Source organism: Arachis hypogaea, chromosome 19 (genome assembly GCF_003086295.3).
Source record: "Arachis hypogaea cultivar Tifrunner chromosome 19, arahy.Tifrunner.gnm2.J5K5, whole genome shotgun sequence".
NCBI lineage: Eukaryota > Viridiplantae > Streptophyta > Magnoliopsida > Fabales > Fabaceae > Arachis > Arachis hypogaea.
This window is the reverse complement of record NC_092054.1, coordinates 6,700,829-6,721,153: the sequence shown is the minus strand read 5'-3', so window position 1 is coordinate 6,721,153 and position 20,325 is coordinate 6,700,829. Positions and strand designations below refer to the sequence as shown.

At 28.2% G+C, this 20,325-nt stretch overlaps 3 protein-coding genes across 10 annotated transcripts; 1 reads left to right on the top strand and 2 right to left on the bottom strand.

Moving 5' to 3' along the window:
* Positions 1-574: 574 nt before the first annotated feature.
* On the bottom strand, positions 575-3,096 carry LOC112776752 (putative F-box protein At1g49610). 5 transcript variants are annotated; one of them, XM_025820991.3, is made up of 5 exons: positions 2,937-3,095; positions 2,430-2,568; positions 1,307-1,889; positions 1,024-1,212; positions 575-906 (listed from the first exon to the last, which is right to left on the bottom strand). In XM_025820991.3, exons 2-5 carry the CDS (start codon positions 2,540-2,542, stop codon positions 694-696), a joined length of 1,098 nt encoding a protein of 365 aa, XP_025676776.1. In that variant the 5' UTR covers positions 2,543-2,568; positions 2,937-3,095; the 3' UTR covers positions 575-693. The 5 variants fall into 5 exon arrangements, 4 of the variants coding, with proteins under 4 accessions (XP_025676776.1, XP_072084122.1, XP_025676773.1 ...); XM_072228021.1 differs by having other exon boundaries at positions 2,430-2,557; positions 2,937-3,074; XM_025820988.3 differs by having other exon boundaries at positions 1,307-2,568; positions 2,937-3,096.
* Positions 3,097-5,315: 2,219 nt separating this feature from the next.
* Positions 5,316-6,198, top strand: LOC112776750 (large ribosomal subunit protein eL27). The gene has a single exon (XM_025820984.3). The coding sequence runs from the start codon at positions 5,574-5,576 to the stop codon at positions 5,979-5,981; it is 408 nt and encodes a 135-aa protein (XP_025676769.1). The 5' UTR covers positions 5,316-5,573; the 3' UTR covers positions 5,982-6,198.
* Positions 6,199-15,412: 9,214 nt separating this feature from the next.
* On the bottom strand, positions 15,413-18,727 carry LOC112776327 (F-box/LRR-repeat protein At1g55660). 4 transcript variants are annotated; one of them, XM_029295643.2, is made up of 4 exons: positions 18,454-18,727; positions 17,061-18,328; positions 16,775-16,960; positions 15,413-15,788 (listed from the first exon to the last, which is right to left on the bottom strand). In XM_029295643.2, the coding sequence occupies exons 2-4, from the start codon at positions 18,300-18,302 to the stop codon at positions 15,564-15,566; spliced, it is 1,653 nt and encodes a 550-aa protein (XP_029151476.1). In that variant the 5' UTR covers positions 18,303-18,328; positions 18,454-18,727; the 3' UTR covers positions 15,413-15,563. The 4 variants fall into 4 exon arrangements, with proteins under 4 accessions (XP_029151476.1, XP_029151477.1, XP_072084210.1 ...); XM_029295644.2 differs by having other exon boundaries at positions 17,061-18,318; positions 18,454-18,708; XM_072228109.1 differs by having other exon boundaries at positions 15,413-15,814; positions 18,454-18,650.
* Between the last annotated feature and the right edge of the window lie 1,598 nt (positions 18,728-20,325).

Genomic DNA, 20,325 nt, shown 5'->3' with positions numbered 1-20,325 from the left:
GAAATACAGCCTCCTGGTTAAAATTATTCATTTCTCAATTCTAGAATCATCCAAAGAGGACAAATTATTTTTAGCTTCAAACATTCAATATTTCAATGTATTTACTATTTACAACGTTTGTTTTTTTAATATTTTTTAATAAGAATATAAAATAATATTAAGCAATTGGCAATCAGATTGGTTTGGGTGTCAGAATGGCATAGCATTTTTGACTTGCAAATCATACCTTGGAGATCTACTAAACTAGAACACATTATAGTGTACACAAATGACATACAACTAAGTGAATTCAGATTTATTTTAAATTTGCAAAAGATAGAAAATTGAGTGGTATTGTTTTGAATTATAATAATGATATGTTAATAATACTATTATCTATTTACCTTTAACTTTTATTATATACTTAATATTTAATAATACTATTATCTTGGAAATGGAGAATGAGCGAGATAAAAAGTTATTTTTTGCAAGTTCATATTGGCTAGAGACCGTTAAAAAGGACCACAGAATTTAAAAAATTTTAAGAAAAAATATTCAAACTTAACCACTAAAATAAAAGTATAGACACATCATAGAAAGCAGCAACCTAAGTTTTAATTCACACGGCTAAGTTTTAATTCACACGAGGAATGAAATTCACACGGCTAAGTTTTAATTCACACGAGGAATGCCTATCAGCTAATAATAGCAAGATTACAACTCTAAGGTAAAAGTGATAAATTCTTCATCGTAATTACGAGATAAGGGCAATGCATTTAACATGGCCTTGAGATCTTCAACATTTTCATAAATCCTTTCTAGATGTGTGATCTTGACAACTTTCAAGGCATGCCACCAACACTCAGGACCCCTTGAATAGCAATAGCACTCGCCCTTCTTGCTTCCCATCAGCATCTCATAGAAATACTGTTGTTTTTATGAAATAACTGACAAAGTTAGAGGCTTCGTAACCTTTTATTTATTTATAACTGACAAAGTTGTAAATGAGAAAATAAAACAGAAAATTGGGAGACAATAACATACCACCATGAATGCCCTCAAATTAAAACTGTAATGCAAGCTGAATGAAATAGTTTCTGGGAAGCAACTTGAAAGCAACCAATTCATAACCGGAAAATAGCAAGTTTGCCTATCCGAGACAGCAGATAATTGCATGTGTTTAATACTTGGTGGAGATGATGAACCTTGCAATATATCTATGCTTTCTATAATCTGCATAATTCGGGGTACAAAAAGACAAATAAATAAATATATATGGCAAAAATGCAAACAGAAGGTACCAATTAAGTAGAAAGTCTATACTTACTGGATATGGTTGGATGATAAAAACGGACAGAGACGTCAAAATCTCTTGGGGTTCAATGTTTTGGATAAATTGCCTCAATCTATCAACATCCTGATGATTCAAGTGGATATGAGCACTGACATCCAGTTGATTAGAAATTCCACGAAAAGATATAACAGGTTCGTCTTTTCCACTATACTCACATGATAATAAATTTGGAGCATCAATATTGATCTCTTTCAAGTTAGAGCAATTTGTTAACTCCAAGAACTTGAGTTGAGAACCTGAAATATTAATCCTCTCACACAAAGAACAATGTTTCAACATCAAATTCTCAAGGAATGGAATCTTGGGCAATTGTTCAAGTAACCACATCTCTACTCTCACACAAAATAAGCTCAACCATCTCAAATTTTTGTAACTACCTAAATTCAGCTTGAAAGATGCATCCACAATACCAGCAAGATAGCATAAATTCTCAAGATTCGGAGCATCAATATATACATCTTCTATTCCTTGAACTTCAACTCGCTTCAGCTTTTGTAGACCATGCAAGCTTAACGATTTCACATAATTGGCCCTAGAACCGGGTGGATCTCCTACACTTAAAGGTTTATATAGAAGACAATGAGTAAGACTTAAATGTTCAACTAGAGGACAATGTGAAATGAAATGCTCCATAACCCTTTCATCTCCAAAAAGTATACTATGAAAAAGCAATGTTCTCACTGAGAAAAACTTGAGTGAATGGTTTAAGAATGCTGGGTCAAGTCTGATTCCCCCAGTCAACACCAACTTAGTGAGTGACTTGGCTTCAGTGAGACAAAGTGGAAGGTTATATAATTTGTCCAGGCTAATAGCGAGGTTAAGCTCTAGTACTTCGATACCACTTTCACTTGCCATCTGTATCCATTCATCAACATGGTGGAACCGTGACACAAGCATCTTATTAGATATATATTGCGTATTGAGCTTAAGTTTTTTGACTGCTAATCCTTGGTTATGGAGCCGCCTCAATCTTTTACTCACATACTCAATGAATGTATCTAATTTGCTAAGCAAAAGAGCACCTTCTGGATATAATGGTAATTCATGCAAATTAATAAAATTCTTGTCGCAAGCAGACAATATGGGAAATGTATACCATGTTTCTCTCCACGACTTTGACAAAACACTAGTCCTAGCAGCATCTTTGTCTGGCAACCTTCCGAGGATGTCATGAAGTATAAATTTTGGCATAACAGATATTCGGTCCATTTCTTTCTCTTCAAACTATTGTGTTCCTAAGAGCAAGTATAACATCATAAAAATGAATAATCTGAGAAGGGACGCATTTAAAGTCAGATATCGCATTAAGTAATCAAGTCTTTCTTATAAACCAATTCTAACAAAGTTAAACAATAAGATTTGGAGAAATGCTATTCATAATTAATTTTTATTGATGTTAGACTAACTTAGTTGGACTTAATTAACAAAAATATTTGGATATGTAGCATTATTTTTTTCAGAAAAAAAAAAGGCAAACATTAACATTAAGGACTAAATGATAAATTCCACAAACGAACGAAAGAAAGAAAGCGATGTTTGAAGACGTGCTAGCAGAAGCTATATTAAGTTATTAAGATTATAGGTTTGAGGAAGAAGCATTTACCGAAAAAACGTTTCCCCTTCTTTGAATCTGTCACTGCTAATGCTCTGAGTTAGGGTTTCTTTTAATTGGAGATCATCCCACCCCAAATCCTTTGTTGACTTGTTGAGCAGATTTTGAAGACAAAATCCTCACTCCTCAGCAAACGCGCAGCAACTTCATCATCTGTGGAGGAACTAGCTCATCTTTCTTCTACATCAACCTTGGTAAAAAATTAAATTTTGATGTAAATTTTTATAGTCATTATTAAAAAATAAAATTTTTGTTAAGTAAATTTCTTTACGGTGAATGACAACATTTTTTAAAATTAAAAATTAAAAATTAAATTTTGTTTTGAATTTTTTATATTTTTAAGTATTTATTCAAACATTACAATAAAAATGAGATCAAATAAATAAATTGTTTATTAGATATAAATTTTTTTATTATTTATAAAATATATAATATTTATTAATTCTTTTATTGTATTTTTAAATTATTCAAAAATAATTTTGTCATTAACATTTTTTAAAAACCTTCTATCAGCGATAGTAAATCCCTTATCCCTTATTAGGTTGTAATTTTTTAACAACTGAAAGTTCCCTATTTTACCCGAATTAAATCGTGAAATTACACTTATAGTGGTTTTTTAAATTACAGTTTAATTAGGTATTTTTTAAAAGTGGTACAATATTCAGCCTTTTATTATAATAATTTAAAAAAAATAAAACAAACACATCTAAAAATTTTAAATATATTTAGTATTTTTTTAAAATTAAATACACATTCAAAATACAAACTAAATAAAACTGAAATTTAAAATTTAAATTTAAATTTTAAATTTCTGTTTCAAATTTAATATATTTAATTATTAATATATTACAATTTAAATCTACATCCAAAAATCAAATTAGTTAGAATTCAAAATTTAGTAATTCTGCTTGCAAAATTCTAAAAAAAATTGGTTGAGTTCATTTGTGAAGATATATTATCTTTCTTTTTCCACTTAATAAAAAGTTTTATTTTTTTAAATTTATGTATAATATTAAAAGTGTCTATATTTTTTAAGAGTTGTAATGTTAATCTAATTTGAATGTGTCAATACTTAATTTTGAATGTGTTTATGTTGTTCATTATGTTCTTATATAAGTTTTTTTACATGAATTTTGGATGTGTTGATAAAATATTTAGAGTGCATTCTTATAATTTTGGATGTGTATTAAAGTTTAATTTTAGATGTGTTTTAAAAATATTTTGAATAAAATATCATACTATCAAATGTGTTATAATTGAAAAATAACAACAAAATTTGTATGACCATACCATCTACATCTTCCCTCTTAAATTCCAGATTTTTTTTTGCTTCTTTGTTCAAATTATTTACGTATAAAGTACTTTATTTGTAACAACTCTATTAATAAAAATAAATAAGACCTTGTTTCAATTAAATAAAAATAAAGTTTTTATATTTATTTTTAAATATAATTAAAAATGTTGAAAGTGGTGATACCTTTCACCAATGCAGAATGAGAGAGTGTTTTAGCTGAAAAGTGGTGATACATCTTCACCAATAAAAACGAAAGAGAGAATTGAGTAGGAAGGAACCTTTTTGGTTTTGGATTCACTAATGTAGTGTGAATGTCCGTAAAATAAGGAATAAAAAACTTTATTTGTTACCGAAATTACGTAAAAAAAAGTAAAATCACGGTCACTAACTATAATATAAAGTAGGTGAGTTTTAAATTTTAAATTAAATTCATTTATAGATATGTATCTATAAAATAGGGACATGTTTCAATAAAAAATAATTAAATATTATTTAAATCTGATTAAAGATTGATTAAAGGTTAATTAGTGTTGTAAAACTAGCATTTTTCTTTAAATTAATAGTCATCAAAATTTGTCATCCAAGTTACATTCCTCAAACATATTTACCACGTTTGTTTCTTTAATATTTTTTAATCATTTCTAATAAGAATATAAAATAATATTAAGCAATTGGCAATCTGATTGATTTGGGTTCCTGAATGGCATAACAATTTTGATTTGCAAATCATACCTTGGAGGGCTACTAAACTAGAACACATTATATCATACACAAATGACATATAATAAAGTAAATTCAGATTTATTTTAAATTTGCCCAAAGATATAAAATTGAGTGGCATTGTTTTAAAATCATCCGTTATAATAAATTCAATAGGAGTTACATATTTTCCTAAGTTTTCATCCACTTATTGTATTCATTGTTTAAGAATTTTTCTTCCTGTTATTCAATAGGAGTTACATATCTTTTACAATCCTTGCTTTAGAATTCATGATTTTATTATCATGTGTTAATGTTATTCATCATGAAGATGAAATCAATTATGATAACAAAAAGTATCTAATTCCTAAAGTAATCCATTTTTAACACTACATAAAACAAACAAACTAAATTTCATTTTACAAGAAGGAAAACTTTTTTTGTCAAAAAATTTGGGCATGTATAAATTTTTTGTGAGAATAGATTGTGGGCTTGCATCCTGAATACACTGAGCCCAGTCTTTCGACACAGGCCCAATCATACTAGATTTTATATTCATCTAGATCTAGGGTTTAACACGCCTCGCTCCTCTTCCTCCATAACCAAAAACACGCAGCGGAAGCAGAAGAAGGAAGATGGTGAAGTTCTTGAAACCAAACAAAGCGGTTATCGTGCTGCAAGGCCGATACGCGGGTCGCAAAGCCGTCATCATACGCGCCTTCGACGATGGCACCCGCGACCGCCCCTACGGCCACTGCCTCGTCGCCGGGATCAAGAAGTACCCTTCCAAGGTTGTGAAGAGGGACTCCGCCAAGAAGACGGCGAAGAAGTCACGCGTCAAGGCGTTCGTTAAGATGGTTAACTACCAGCACGTGATGCCCACGCGCTACACGCTTGACGTGGATTTGAAGGACGCCGTTACGATCGAGTCGCTTCAGTCGAAGGATAAGAAGGTTGCGGCGCTTAAAGAGACCAAGAAGAGGCTCGAGGAGAGGTTCAAGACTGGCAAGAATCGTTGGTTCTTCACCAAGCTCAGATTCTAAGCATTTCAAAAAATGGTGCCCTTTTTTTTTTTTCATTTTACATTTCTAAAGATGTTTAATTATTAGTTTTGGTGATTATATGTGTTCTCAGTTTATTCAGGATCTGTTTGGATTGTTATAGTTTCATTTTCGAGATTATGTTTTCCAAACGCTGCGTTTTACCAAATGCTACATTTTGGATTATATGCTAGTAGATAAATGTTGTTGTTGAATCTAATTTAGTTTAATCCGATCAAAATAACTTATAGCTAGAGTAAATGTGGCAGCAATTTTGTTAAGATTAATGTTGATTTTCTGATTTTTGCCTTTGGTTTCATATGGTACTGGGTTTAACCTTTTTATAATACAGTGTTGTAGCATGCCTTTAAGAATGATCAGATCACATGTTCAGCAAAGAGCTATGATTTTGTGAATGATGACTTTTAAGAGTTAAGACGGTGGTAGATGAATTGCCAAATTTTGGTGTTGTTACTTGGAATGCTATTCAGTGTAGTAGTATATATTTCATCTTTGTTTCTATTGTGGAAAGAATAACATGGCTGTTGAAATACCTTGTTCTGGGACACTTTCGATGAGTGAATGTTTTCCTATGTTGCAAGTTTTGTTCAGTACCATCCATTATACCCTTCCTTTCAATGTTGCAAATTGTAAGACAGAATATACGTCAATTCTAAATATGACATGACAATGAAACTTAGAGCTGTGCAAGACCTCAAATTCTTTAAACCTTTCTGATGAAGTCATATCACCGCTGGGTTTCTCGCCTGAGCCGTAAGATGAAATAAGTGTTTGGTATAGCATGAATACTGTTTGGGTGAGAACAATAATTTCAATGTTTGTCAATAGAGAAGCTTTAGTTAGCTTGCTTCCTTGAATTAGGAAACCGGTTATTAACTGGTAACAAAAATAAAAAATCAATTTTAAACCAATTTTAAAATAAAAATTGATTTAAGAAAACAACAATTGTTTTTTCATTTAAAGAACGAATAAAAAACCAATTTTTCATTTAGAATTGGTATTTTCATTTAAAAAGTCACTTTTATGTAAATCAATTTTAATTTATAAATAAAATTTTTGATGCTTCAACAAACCAATGTAGCCTTTTTTTGTCCTTATAAAACTAGTTTAAATTTGTAAATCAATTTCTTACCTTTTTGCCTAACTTATAAGTTATAACACATTTATATTGACAAAAATAAAAAAATTAATCTAAGACTCCAAACTATCAATATATGTGGTTTGTATTTTGTATTTTATATGAAAAACTGATTTGGTGATTAATTTTTTGTATACACATATATTGATTTTTTGTGTACACATTATAATTGAATAAGGTTATCCGTTGGAGATGGAATATTCAAATTTAAACTAATCCAAACAAAATTACTCATCTAATCCGATACAAACCGAAATCCAATCAAAATCAAAATTCGATTATATTTTCGCCAAATCGCATGGATTGGATCAGATTTTTGATCCACTTTTAAAAACTGAACCAATTTAATCTAAATTACAAAAAGTAATATAATATTATTATTTATTGTTAAATTTAAATTTTAAATATAAAATGTTTAATTTGTTACGCATTTTTATCTTATTTATATGCTATTATTATTTAGTAAGTATTTTGTAAATATAAAATGAGATTCATTTATTTATTTGTTTTATCAAACTAAAATTATTTCTATTTTTAATAATAAAATTTTAAAATTTTGTTTTTTAAAAACTAAATAAACCAAACCAATCAAAAGCGCAATAGTTTGGATATGACTTGATTGAATTTAAAAATCAAATCAAACCGATCCAATCCAAGGTGCAACAAATTATATACTTCAAATCGTATCGATTTTTTTTTTTTTCAAAACCAATTTAAAACGCATCGTGAACACCTAGTTGGAGAATTAATCTCATATGCAATTTAATATAGTAATTAAATTTAAAAAAAAGATTTGATATGTAATAAGTAACATAGCATGATAACTTAGCTAACTAAATCGAAACCGTAATTGGAAAGAATATATATAATTCAAATTAAAATTGAGGAGAACTAAAAAGGCAACAATATCATATCCTAGATAATCCTCTTTATATAAGCACATACAATTTGTCAAAAGTCAACAAAAGAAAAAACATAGAATTTGTCTATACATAGTTTTGATTACAAGAGCTGAAACATGGTGCCATCACCAGATAATACTAGTAGCCACGGTAGAGATTGTGGAAAGCTTCTTGCCCCATCATCAAACTCATGTAAGCTACTAAAAAAATATCCGCAAAATAAGAGACGGTTACAGTGTAAGTTTTGCAACAAGAAATTCTCCAATAGCCAAGCTTTGGGAGGGCATCAGAATGCACACAAATTGGAGAGAGCCGCGGTGAAGAGAGACAACATTCTCGCCATGGCGTCTGCTTATAGCAACTACTTACCACCATTTCAGTCTAATATGCAAAATTATTATTCAAATTTTTCTGCTTTTAGTCATAGTAGTAGAACATTAGGGATGCAACAACCACAAGCAATGATTCATAATAGGTCTTCAACTGCACTTGGACCTGGATACCTTCATAATATATTGTTGGGAAATCAAATCATGGATCTTCAATGCAGCAGGCAAAAAGAAATATTGACAGTGAATCTGTTACCACAACAGTCACCGTTGAGTTTAGGTGAAAACATGAATCCAAACCAAACAAATAAACAACAACAACAACCAGGTAATGTCGTAGCATTGCATGAATTACAATTATATAGCTTTTAATTCTATCATCATTTAAGTATATGTTTTTTGATACATGATTCAAATGTTAGTGCTACAGAGACTGTAAGTATTATTTAAAAGTTATTATTTGATATTTTTAGAATATTTAATTTAAGGGTAATCTATATTATTTTTCTTAAAAGTTTATAATTTTATTTAAAAATATCTTTGATGTTTAATTTTATTTAATTTTGTCCGAGCGTTTTCGATTTATTCAATTATATTCTTAACGTTTTCGATTTGTTTTAAAACTATTTTTAAATATTTTCGATTTTATCTCCAATATTTTAGATGGAAAAAACATCTAGAGTAATTTTAATACAAATAGAAAATGTGAGGGACAAAATTAAGTAACATTAGTAGTTACGGAGTATTTTTTGAAAAAAAAAATGATAAACGTTAGAGATAGAAAATATACTTTACTCTTAGTTTAATTTAATGTATTTTGATTTTTTTATTTAATTACTATATCAGATTTTATCTCAATAAATTTAGGATTTTTATTATTTTAATTTAATAAGCGATTATAAATACCTCATAAATTATTGTAGTTTTCGTATCAAGAGAGTAGTTTTCGTATAAAGAGAGATTAGAGGAGTACCAAAGTATTTTTTGATTTCGTTGATGAAATCATGACGTGGACAAGAAATGTTAGATTGAACAAGTCTCTTAGTGTGAATAAATTAGATTGAGTAGTTCTTTTTTTATAGCATTTAAAAATTAGATAAAAAATAAAATGATTCTTTTTATACTCTATTTTAACTTTTTTTTTTTGTCTTTTATTTTTTATTTTAATTTATTTTTTTATTTCAATTATTGTTATCTCTTGTGTATCATTAGTCTTCATTTTTATATGTTTTTTTACAGGTGCAGGGAATAACAAACCTCAAGGAGAGATCGATTTGACACTCAAGCTCTAAAAGAATGTATACAAAATAGATTAAAAAATTATTAGATTTTATTAACGTGTACTAGGATTAGTATAGTTTCTATTGACAAGCATTTTAGTTAATTACTAATATATTTGTTTATTTTATTTATTATATTAATCATAATGATTGGTGATTTAATGTGATAAAACCCATTTTTTTAGTTTATTAAAATTAATTTATAAATTATAATTTTAAAAAAATTATAGTACTCAGTCCATCAAAATAAGACATGATTTAATAAAAGATTTTTGGGGAGACAATTGTGCTTGCAAATATATTATTTATACTTGATAAATTAAAAACCACGTATTTACGTTTGTAATTTTAAAAAGTTAGAAGTTTTTAAAAATCAATAAAATTCTATATCTAATTAAAATATTTAACTAAATTTAACTTGTAACAATTTTTTAAATTACGTATCTCTTTTTGTTCATTTATTTTTTCTTCTCTTTTTTTTTTTCCTCTATCAATATTGCATTTTTTTTGTTATTGTATCACCGATAACATTTTGTTAATATTTTTATTAGTACTAAATTTTTTCTCTGATGTCATTATTAAATAATTTCGGTTCATTTCTTTGTTTAATGGGATTTATTTAGATCCAAAAATAAATTCTATGTGTTTTTGTTAATAATGAAATCTTTTTAACTATTTGTTTAAATATGAACTAATTTTGGTTCATTTGTGTATTAATTGAGGTTCACTTGTTAAGAATGAAATTATTTATCATCACTTTATTCAATTGTATTAAATTCTACTCTATTCTATTCAATTAGTTTAATTTTAAACAAGTAGTCAAAAAAATTTAATTATGAACAAAAACACATTCAATTTATTTTTGTATCCAAATGAACATCAATTAAACTAAAAAATAAATCGAGAAATAAAAAATTTGGTCATCAAATGAATCGAAATTAACGAAATTAATTTCGTTTTAAAGAAGCAGTAAAAAAGATTCCATCATTAACAAAAATACATCCAATTCATCTCTGGATCCAAATAAACTTCAATTAAAAAGAAAAAAAGAAAAAACAAGAAAGATCATTTAAGAATAACGAAAAATAAAGAAAATAAAAAAATAAAGAATAACGCGAAATAAAGAAGAAAAATTTGCGTTAGTGAAGCAGACTGTGTAACGAGTAGCTTTTGTTGAATTTGAGCCATGGCATCTACTTATAGGAACTACTTACCATCATCTCAGTCTAATATGCAAAATTATTAATTCAAATTTTTCTGCTTTTAGTCATAATAGTAGAACATTAGGGATGCAACAACCACAAGCAATGATTCATAATAGGTCTTCAATTGCACTTGGATCTGGGAAATCAAATCATGAATCTTCAATGCAGCAGGCATCAGATGCCACCGCAACCAAACAGAGAAGTACTGCCGCAAAAAGATATATTGCAAGTAAATTGACTAAATCTCCATAATGGTCCCCAAGATTGATGCCGTACATCAAAATTGTCTCTGAGATTTCAATTGCACCAATAACGTCCCTGAGATTGGAAAAATTGCACCATAGTGGTCCCTGACCCGTTTTCCGTTAACGGTGCGCTGACGTGGCTTGATGACGTGGATTTTTGGTGACACGTGTCACCTCATGGTTTGGCCACGTGTAACGATATGATGATGTGTCGGTCAACGACACGTGGCAAGCTGACATGGATGGGTATGCCACGTGTCACAATGCTATTTTGCCACGTGTCAGATTATGCCACGTGTCGCAATGCTATTTGTCCACGTGTCATCCACGATGTCATCGTTACATGTGCACCAAATTGGTCCCTTACTTTGCATCTAATGACTCATTTTAGTCCCTGAAATTGAATATTGTGCACCAAATTAGTCCCTTCATCAATTTTTTCTCATTTTTTTTTATAAATTTAAAATTCTCATTATATATTTGAATACACTAATTTTAATTTTATCTTTTCACAAGTTATTTAAATACAAGTGTTTTTATAAAATATTTTTAAAATATTAGTTTTAATTATACAATTTTTTTCTACAATATTTTATTAAAAGAATTATGTGACATATTGATATTGATTTAATAAAGAGTGTAAGTTAAGAGTATAATAATATGGTATCTACTCCAATGAAGATTTAATGATTATCTTCATGTGAAGATACATCATTTTGACCATTGGATGATAGATTGTAGGGCTTGATTTTATTTGAAGTAAAAGTGTTACCTTTATTTAAAGTGTTGCTAAATAAATAAGTTACACTTTTTAAACAAGGATCATCATGAGAAGATGTTTTTGGCATTTTCATGGGAGTAGTTGCCTAATAATATTCCTTAGTACAATTTTTTTAATATTTAACACTTTAATAAATATTTTAGGAATACTTGATAAGACACTTATTAACTAATATAAATTTATTATTCCCATCCATTTTAAGAATGTCCGATTTCCTATATAATTAACTTCTCACTAAATTAATAAGATAGATTTATACTATCGATTATAATAATTCATTTTATCTATAACTTGTTAGGTGGCTTTTTTCATATATTACACTATTAATTAATATAAGTACTTATTATAACTATGACTTGAATAATATTAAAATAGATATAAATAAACACAAGAGGCAATAATAAAGTTTTGGTTTTAGTTAATATGTACACCAATGATACAAGTTAACATTATTAATTAAAAAATTTATTATAAAAAATGTATAATAAAAAATATAATTAAAATTAGTGTATAAAAAATATTAAAAATTTTAAATTTATAAAAAAATTAGAAAAAACTGATGAAGGGACTAATTTGGTGCACTTCAGGGATTAAAATGAGTCATTAGATGCAAAGTAAGGGACTAATTTGGTGCACATGTAACGATGACATCGTGGATGACACGTGGACAAATAGCATTGCGACACGTGGCATAATCTGACACGTGACAAAATAGCATTGTGACACGTGGCATACCCATCCATGTCAGCTTGCCACGTGTCGTTGATCGACACATCATCATATCGTTACACGTGGCCAAACCATGAGGTGACACGTGTCACCAAAAATCCACGTCAGCGCGCCGTTAACGAAAAACGGGTCAGGGACCACTATGGTGCAATTTTTCCAATCTCAGGGACATAATTGGTGCAATTGGAATCTCAGGAACAATTTTGGTGCACGGCGTCAATCTCGGGGACCATTATAGGGATTTAGTCCAAGTAAATTTGTTATCCCAATAGTCACGGTTGAGTTTAGGTGAAAACATGAATCTAAACCAAACAAGTAAACAACAACAACCAGGTAATTGTAGCATTACATGAATTACAGTTATATAGCTTTTAATTTTATCATCATCAATTCATCATGTTTAAGTATATGTTTCTTGACATGTGATTCAAATATTTGTGATAGGGAGAGTTTAAGTATTATTTTAAGGTTATTAGTTGATATTTTTAAAATAGTAGAGTATTAGGAGTCAGTAAATTTTGTAATTTGTAGTCATTAATTAGTTATTATTGGTGTGAAATTTTTTTTTTTGCCAAATTTTAATAAAAGTGCTGATAGAAACTTTTTCTTTAGAATATTTATTTAAGGGTAAAGTATTTTTTTCTTTAAAAGTTTATAATTTTTTTTAAAAGTGCTGATATCTAAACGTTTTCGATTTATTCAATTGCGTTGTTGACGTTTTTAATTTTATTCCCAATATTTTAGATGAAGATAACATCCAGGATAATTTTGATACATACAGAAAATATCAGGGACAAAATTAAGTAACATTAAAAGTCACGAGTATTTTTTGAAAAAAAATTACAAACGTTAAAGAAAAAAACATACTTTTTTATTAATTTAATTTGATGTATTTTAATTTTTTTTATTTAATTACTAGATTAGATTTTATGTCAATAAATTTAGGATTTTTATTATTTTAACCTTAGAAGAGATTATAAATACATCCTGAATGATTATAGTCATTGTATAGAAAAATTAGAAAAGTATTAAAGTACTTTTTGGTTTTATAACCATGGCGTGGACAATAATGTTAGGTTGAGTGAGTATGAGAAATTGGATAGAAGATTCAGGAGTAAGTCGTTTTGAATTTTTAAAATATAGTGTTAATAAATTAAATTGAAAAGTCCTTTCTTATATTATAGCATAAAAAATTAGATAAAAAATAGAATAAATTTTTTTATATTCAATTTTTATCTATTTTTTGTGTTTTATTTTTTATTTATTTTTTTATTTCAATTATTATTATTATCTCTTGTTTATCATTAGTTTTCATTTTTGTTATATTTTTTAACAGGTTTAGGGAATAACAAACCTCAAGGAGAGATTTTATTAATATAAATAGATTAATAAAAGAATGTATGCTCATTTTCTAATGTATGGTTAATATAAATAGATTAAAATATTATTGAATTTTATTAACATATACTAGGATTAATATAGTTTCCATTGACAAGTATTTGAGTTAATTACTATTAGTATATTTGTTTATTTTATTTATTATATTAATTGTAATTATTGGTGATTTAGTGTGATAAAACTTATTTTTAGTTTATTAAAATTAATTTATGAACTTATAATTTTTTAAAAATTATAGTATTCGGTTAATTAAAATAAAACATGATTTGATAAAAGATTTTTAGAGAAATAATTGTGCTTGCAAATACTGAAATACATCATTTATACTTTGATAAATTAAAAACGATTATGTATTTATGTTTGTAGTTTTTTTTAATATAAGTTTTTTTTTAACATAAGTATCTTGTTTTATATTTTTTAACTAAAATAAATATATATACTTGTTTTTACAAATTTTAAAAGTTAAGGATCCATTTGAAAGATATTATACTTATGATTTTCCTTAAGTTTTGTCTTTGTTTTCTAAAAGTATTCATTGTTCACCTTTTCTAAAGCATACTTAAAAAAAAAAAAAAAAAATCAAAAGCACATAGTACTGCTTTAACTTGGAGATCTTTATATTCAAAACAGATTGTCCCATTGAATTCAATAAAAATAAAAAATTTCTCTTTTGATTGTCTAGTTTTATACACATTAAATAGTATAATTTGTCTGTTATTCGTAATTTTTTTAATTTTTATACATCAATTTTTGAACTTAGTGGAAAAAAATAATTTATGTATGTTATGTATAACTATGAACAATTATAACTACAAAATAGGTAAATTAATTTGATATTTTATCAAAGTAAATTCAGACTAGAATTGATTAACTTCAAATTATTATCTATAGGATATATTATTTGACTTATTTCCCTTATGAAATAAATTACAAATTAAAAATATTCTACATATATTAAAAATAACCATCAAATATGTTATAACCTCAAATAAGTAAATATGCAATAAATAATGAATTTTTTTATAGTAGTATCATTAAAAAAAATTATGAGTTGTTAAATATATATATTTCTATATTTAATAGTTAATTAATATCTAATTTTTTATATACATATAACATATAATTGTTAAAAAATACTCCATAGATTTTAGAAATGTCATTAACTAGTTAACAAACAAGAATATTTGTTTGGTATTTACAAAAAATAGTTCGAATTTATTATTAAAAAGTATTTGATTATATATTCTTTAACAATATGTTTAATTATTCTAATGTAAAATCTTTGATAAACTTGATTATTCTGATATAAAATGTTAAAATTGTGCGAAATAACATGCATGCCGAAGAAAATTTTCTATTATATTATAGTTGAAAGTTGAAACATTATGCATTATGAAATTTAGATGTGAATGTCAAAGTAGAACATATCAATTACTTTCAAGTGGTTCATCAACCGTTAAAGTTCAACACAAAGAAGGCAAAAAAGAAAGAAAAAAAAAACGAAATAACAAATTGCAGTTGCAGTTGTAATTTTATGTATTTAAAATTGAACTTGTCTTACTGTAATGAGTCCCACTCTAACTGAAAGTTAAGTTGAAGATCCGGGGAATAAAGATTTATTGGCAATGAATCCAAGAGTGTTTCACAATCACTGAGGTTCTCATATTTCTTGGGAGAGCTTTTGACTTTGACATCTTTCAAATCATGCCACCAACATTTCATTTGACTTGAACTGCAGCATCTCTCTTTCTCGTTGCTGCACCTTAGCCTCTCCAATAATAGCTGTTGTTGATTTGGCCAATTGACAACTAGAATTAGATCTTAAACTTTTCAGCCAAAGTATATTTTTTATTTTTAAATTTTTCAAAATATTCATAGTGATAATTTTGTCCGGAAATAGTTAGTAAACACTTATAAAAAAATGGATTAATTCAAGACAAATGTCTTATTTAGAGTATTAAGTATTTATTAGAGTAAAGTGACAACTAAATCCTCGAAGATATTGATTTTGGACTCATTAGTCCTTGAAAAAAAAAGTATCAATTAGGTCATTTAAGATAGTAAACACTGGACATATATATCTTTTCGTCAATGAATTGTGCGAAACAAAATCGAATTCTCCATATATTTCGTTCCAAAAATTATTATCTACATGACTATCTTTCATAAATAAACATATCAGAGTAATTAACCGTACATATAAGTATCACCGTTAAATTTTAGTTGATGAATTGATAAAAGGACATCATGTATTCACCGTTTGCTATCCAGGAAGACCAAATTAGTACTTTTTTTTTAGAAACTAATTAGTCCAAAGTGAAATCTTCAAAGACCTAATTGTCACTTTATTCTTTATTATTATTTAATTTATAAAAAATAGATTATAAATATGTTAGTATCAATAAATGTTATAAATATTTTTGAAACATGTATCAAATATATGCTTTAAGGATATGTAAATATTTTTTTAATATGCACTGATATATAAATTAACACAATCCTTTAAAGATTCAGACTAACAACTAAAATGACCAAAAAAATCCTTTAAAGATTTAAAAAATTGGCAAATACAATTGATGATAATCTTACATAGTATCATGTCAGTCTTTTATATATAACAAAAACAAAACTATTTATCAATTTATCAATTTATTATCTTTGCAAGTTATTTTTGTTTTTTTCTTTTTCATGAATAAAATCACTGAAAGAATTGATCATGCATTGGATAATTAAATCAGGAGTTAAGGAGCAATGAATAAATGACAAACCTTAACGAATATTCTGCTGCAGAATTTCAGGTTCAAAGAAACAATAGCAGGACGGAAGCTCCAAAACAAACCATTGATAAGAAGCACACACAAATCTTGAGTTTCTTCATCTGCCCATAAGTTCAACTGTTTGATCCTTAGCAAAGGGACTTGAACATTTTGTAGCACATCTTCATTCAACACAATCTGCTCATCCAAAATAAAATACCAACACAAATGACATCAAAGTTCTCCATGTAAAGTTTTACTTTAGCAACTAAAACAGAATTTGGTAATGTACACTTACAGATGAATCTTTCATGATTTTAAGAGACAAGGTAACATTTCTTGGTTCTATGTGCTGGAAAAATGCCCTAATCCATTCCAAATCCAGACGAAATTCGATTGCGAAGACAGCATCAAATTCCACCTGATTTGAACAGTTCACAAAAGATATGGCTGCTGGCATGTGTCTGTGAGTTCCAAAATATCTACATGACTCTAAATTCGGTGCATCGATCTTAGCTTCCTTCAACTCAAAGCAAGCCTGGAAGGACAAAACCTTGAGCCTAGAACTGGAGATCATTAGGCTCTCAGATGTAATACAACAACATAATTCCAACCTCTCAAGGAAAGGAAACTTGTCAAAAAGTTCAAGCAACCATTGGTTAGAGACAAAAACAGAACTCACAGCCTTTAAAAGAAGCACCTTCAAATTTCTGCACTTGTCTATATTGATATCACAAGGGAACTCTGTGTCATCGTTAGTAATTTGAAGAAACTCTAGACTCAGCACATCAACATCAATTTCATGAAATCCAGAAAGCTTAGCAGACTTTAGCTTAGGCAAATCATGTACCTTTACATTTTCCAATCCAACACAGTTCTCCAATTTTAAGTCTTCAATCATAGGACAACCAGAAATGAGATCTTCCATGGCTTGTTCATGTCCCAAATAAACATCAATTAAGGACAATATCCGCAACAAAGGGAACCTAATTCTGTGATTTGCAAACAATTTATCCACTCTAATCTTCCCCGACAACTTTAATTCACTTAATGACTTTGCTTTCACTACATCTGATGGCAAGCCGTAATAATTATCAACCGTGTAGTCAAACTTAAATCCAAAGCGATGCTCAACAACTTTAAGTTCAAGCTTTAGGACCTTAATACTACTACTTTCACCTACTATCTTCATCCACCGGTCGACGCGATGTGGCATGAACTGAGGATGGAAGAACATCATACTAAGGCTGAATTCTTTGATGGCGAAGCCGTGGTGGTGGAACCTAACAAGTGTCCTGTCCACAGAGTTGAGGAAGCTGTTCACTTTCCTTCTGTAATCTTGTATCTTCAGGGGATCTTTACTATCCCCAGAGTGCAAGAACACGCCTCGGTCAAAGCCGTGGAAGACCAAGATGGGGAATGAGGACCATGTTTCATGCCAAGCCTTGGACAAAACACTGGTCCTTGCAGCATCTTTGTAAGGCAATCTTGAAAGAATGTCATGGAGGATCATCTTTGGCAGATCAGAAATTTTGTCCATTTCCTTAGTAAGATCTCTGAGCTCCCCTAACAGAAACAATTACTAAGGATTAAATAATGTTCTTCAATTACATTCAAAATCATTGATATATTGAAATGAAAAGTTCTAGTGAGATGCAAGTGTATGAAAAAGTTGAGTGTAAATTGCATACCAGTGTGTTGAAGGATTGCTGAGACTGAAGAGATTTTGGTAAAGTGTGAAAAACCTATCTCATCAAGATCTTCATCAGCTATGAATTATTGAATATATTTTTCAAGCAACTATCTTTCTTTCTTCCCTGCCAGTGCCTTGTCATGTCAAATATGACTCATCAAATATTTCAGGTTAAGGTTTAATCAACTTTCTCCCGTTTGAAACTTGTGTAGCATGTAAATCAGTAAAAGGAAGGAGTGCGAAGAGATAGTGGAATAGTGCACATGACCTGGCCCGCACATGTGTAAAATTGTTTGGATATTGAAAGCCTAGATATTTTACATTCGACCACGTACATGTGTCCTATTAGCGGTTCTATTGTTATGAATAATGATTTAACAAGTCTAAAACTGCCAACCAAGGTGAGGTAAACCAATGATTTGGATTCAAGAATGCTAATAAGGATGTGCTCATGGCATCAACTTGGACAAAATATTGGCCCTCATGGCATCTTTTCTTCTTGTTCTTGAAAGAATTTCATGAAGGATGTGCTCTGGCAGATTCAATATCATGTCCATAGCGCGTGCCTGTCACTCTATACAACAATACAAATACTGGAAAATGGTAAATGAGTAGAGTAATTCACCAACTTAGTAAGTCTCTCGTCTTATTAATTTAATATAGTAATTAAATTGAAAAAAAAAAAAGATTTGATATATAATAACATAGGATGATAACTTAGCTAATTAAATCAAAACCGTACTATAATTGGAAAGTATATATATAATCCAAATTAAAATTAAGGAGAACTAAAAAGGCAACAATATCATATACTAGATAAGCACAATTTGTGAATACTTGGTTTTGATTATCAAGAGATGAAACATGGTGCCATCATCAGATAATACTAGTAGCCACGGTAGAGATTGTGGAAAGCTTCTTGCCCCATCACCAAAGCATGTAAGCTACTAAAAAAATATCCGCAAAATAAGAGACTGTTACAGTGTAAGTTTTGGAACAAGAAATTCTCCAATAGCCAAGCTTTGGGAGGGCATCAGAATGCACACAAAGAGGAGAGATTTTATTAACATATAGTCATATACTAAGATTATTATCATTTCTATTGACAAGTATTTGAGTTAATTAATATATTTGTTTACTTATTTATTATATTAATGGTAAGGATTGGTGGTTAGGTGCAGACTCAGTAAGACTCTTACTTTTAGTTTATTAAAAATAATTTTTAAATATAATCTTTTAAAAATTATAGCATATTGGTAAATTAAAATAAGACATGATTTGATAAAGATTTTTGAGAAGATATTTCATATTTGTACTTGTAAATACATCATTTTTATACTTGATAAATTAAAAACGATTGTATATATGTGTTTGTAGTTTTAAAAAGTTAAAAGTTTTTGAAAGTACATAAAAAAATTCTTTTTAAAATTAGTTTATAATTATTTAAAATATTAAAAAATCTAAAATATATAATAAATATTCAAATGTAAAGCTCCATTCAGAATCAAAATTTTCTCACATTTTATGATTATTATGGTCATTATATTTTAAAAATTATTTTACTAAGTATAACTATTGTTGTTTATGTTTATTAAAAAACTATTTTTAAGATAAGTTTATTAGTAAGCATTGTTTTTAATATAAATACCTTGTTTTATATTTAGTAAATAAAAAAAATACAAAAATATTATTTATACACTAAAATCATCCCATAAAATTAAATGGTTGATCTTATACATTGGAGATCTTTTATATTCAAGGCAGTTGTTCCATTGGATTCAATAGAAGGGAGGGGAAATCCTTTTTGTTCCATTGGATTCAATAGAAGGGAGGGGAAATCCTTTTCTGATTGTCTAATTTTATATACAAT

Coding starts and splice junctions, on each gene's coding strand:
- LOC112776752 (XM_025820988.3), bottom strand. CDS start 2,542: ATGGACCGAATATCTGTTATGCCAAAATTTATACTTCATGACATCCTC. Junction 1,213..1,306: donor TTATCATCCAACCATATCCA/GTAAGTATAGAC, acceptor CGAATTATGCAG/ATTATAGAAAGCATAGATAT. Junction 907..1,023: donor ATTTGAGGGCATTCATGGTG/GTATGTTATTGT, acceptor TAAAAACAACAG/TATTTCTATGAGATGCTGAT.
- LOC112776327 (XM_029295643.2), bottom strand. CDS start 18,302: ATGGACAAAATTTCTGATCTGCCAAAGATGATCCTCCATGACATTCTT. Junction 16,961..17,060: donor AAATCATGAAAGATTCATCT/GTAAGTGTACAT, acceptor TTGGATGAGCAG/ATTGTGTTGAATGAAGATGT. Junction 15,789..16,774: donor GCAGCAGAATATTCGTTAAG/GTTTGTCATTTA, acceptor AATCAACAACAG/CTATTATTGGAGAGGCTAAG.
- LOC112776750 (XM_025820984.3), top strand. CDS start 5,574: ATGGTGAAGTTCTTGAAACCAAACAAAGCGGTTATCGTGCTGCAAGGC.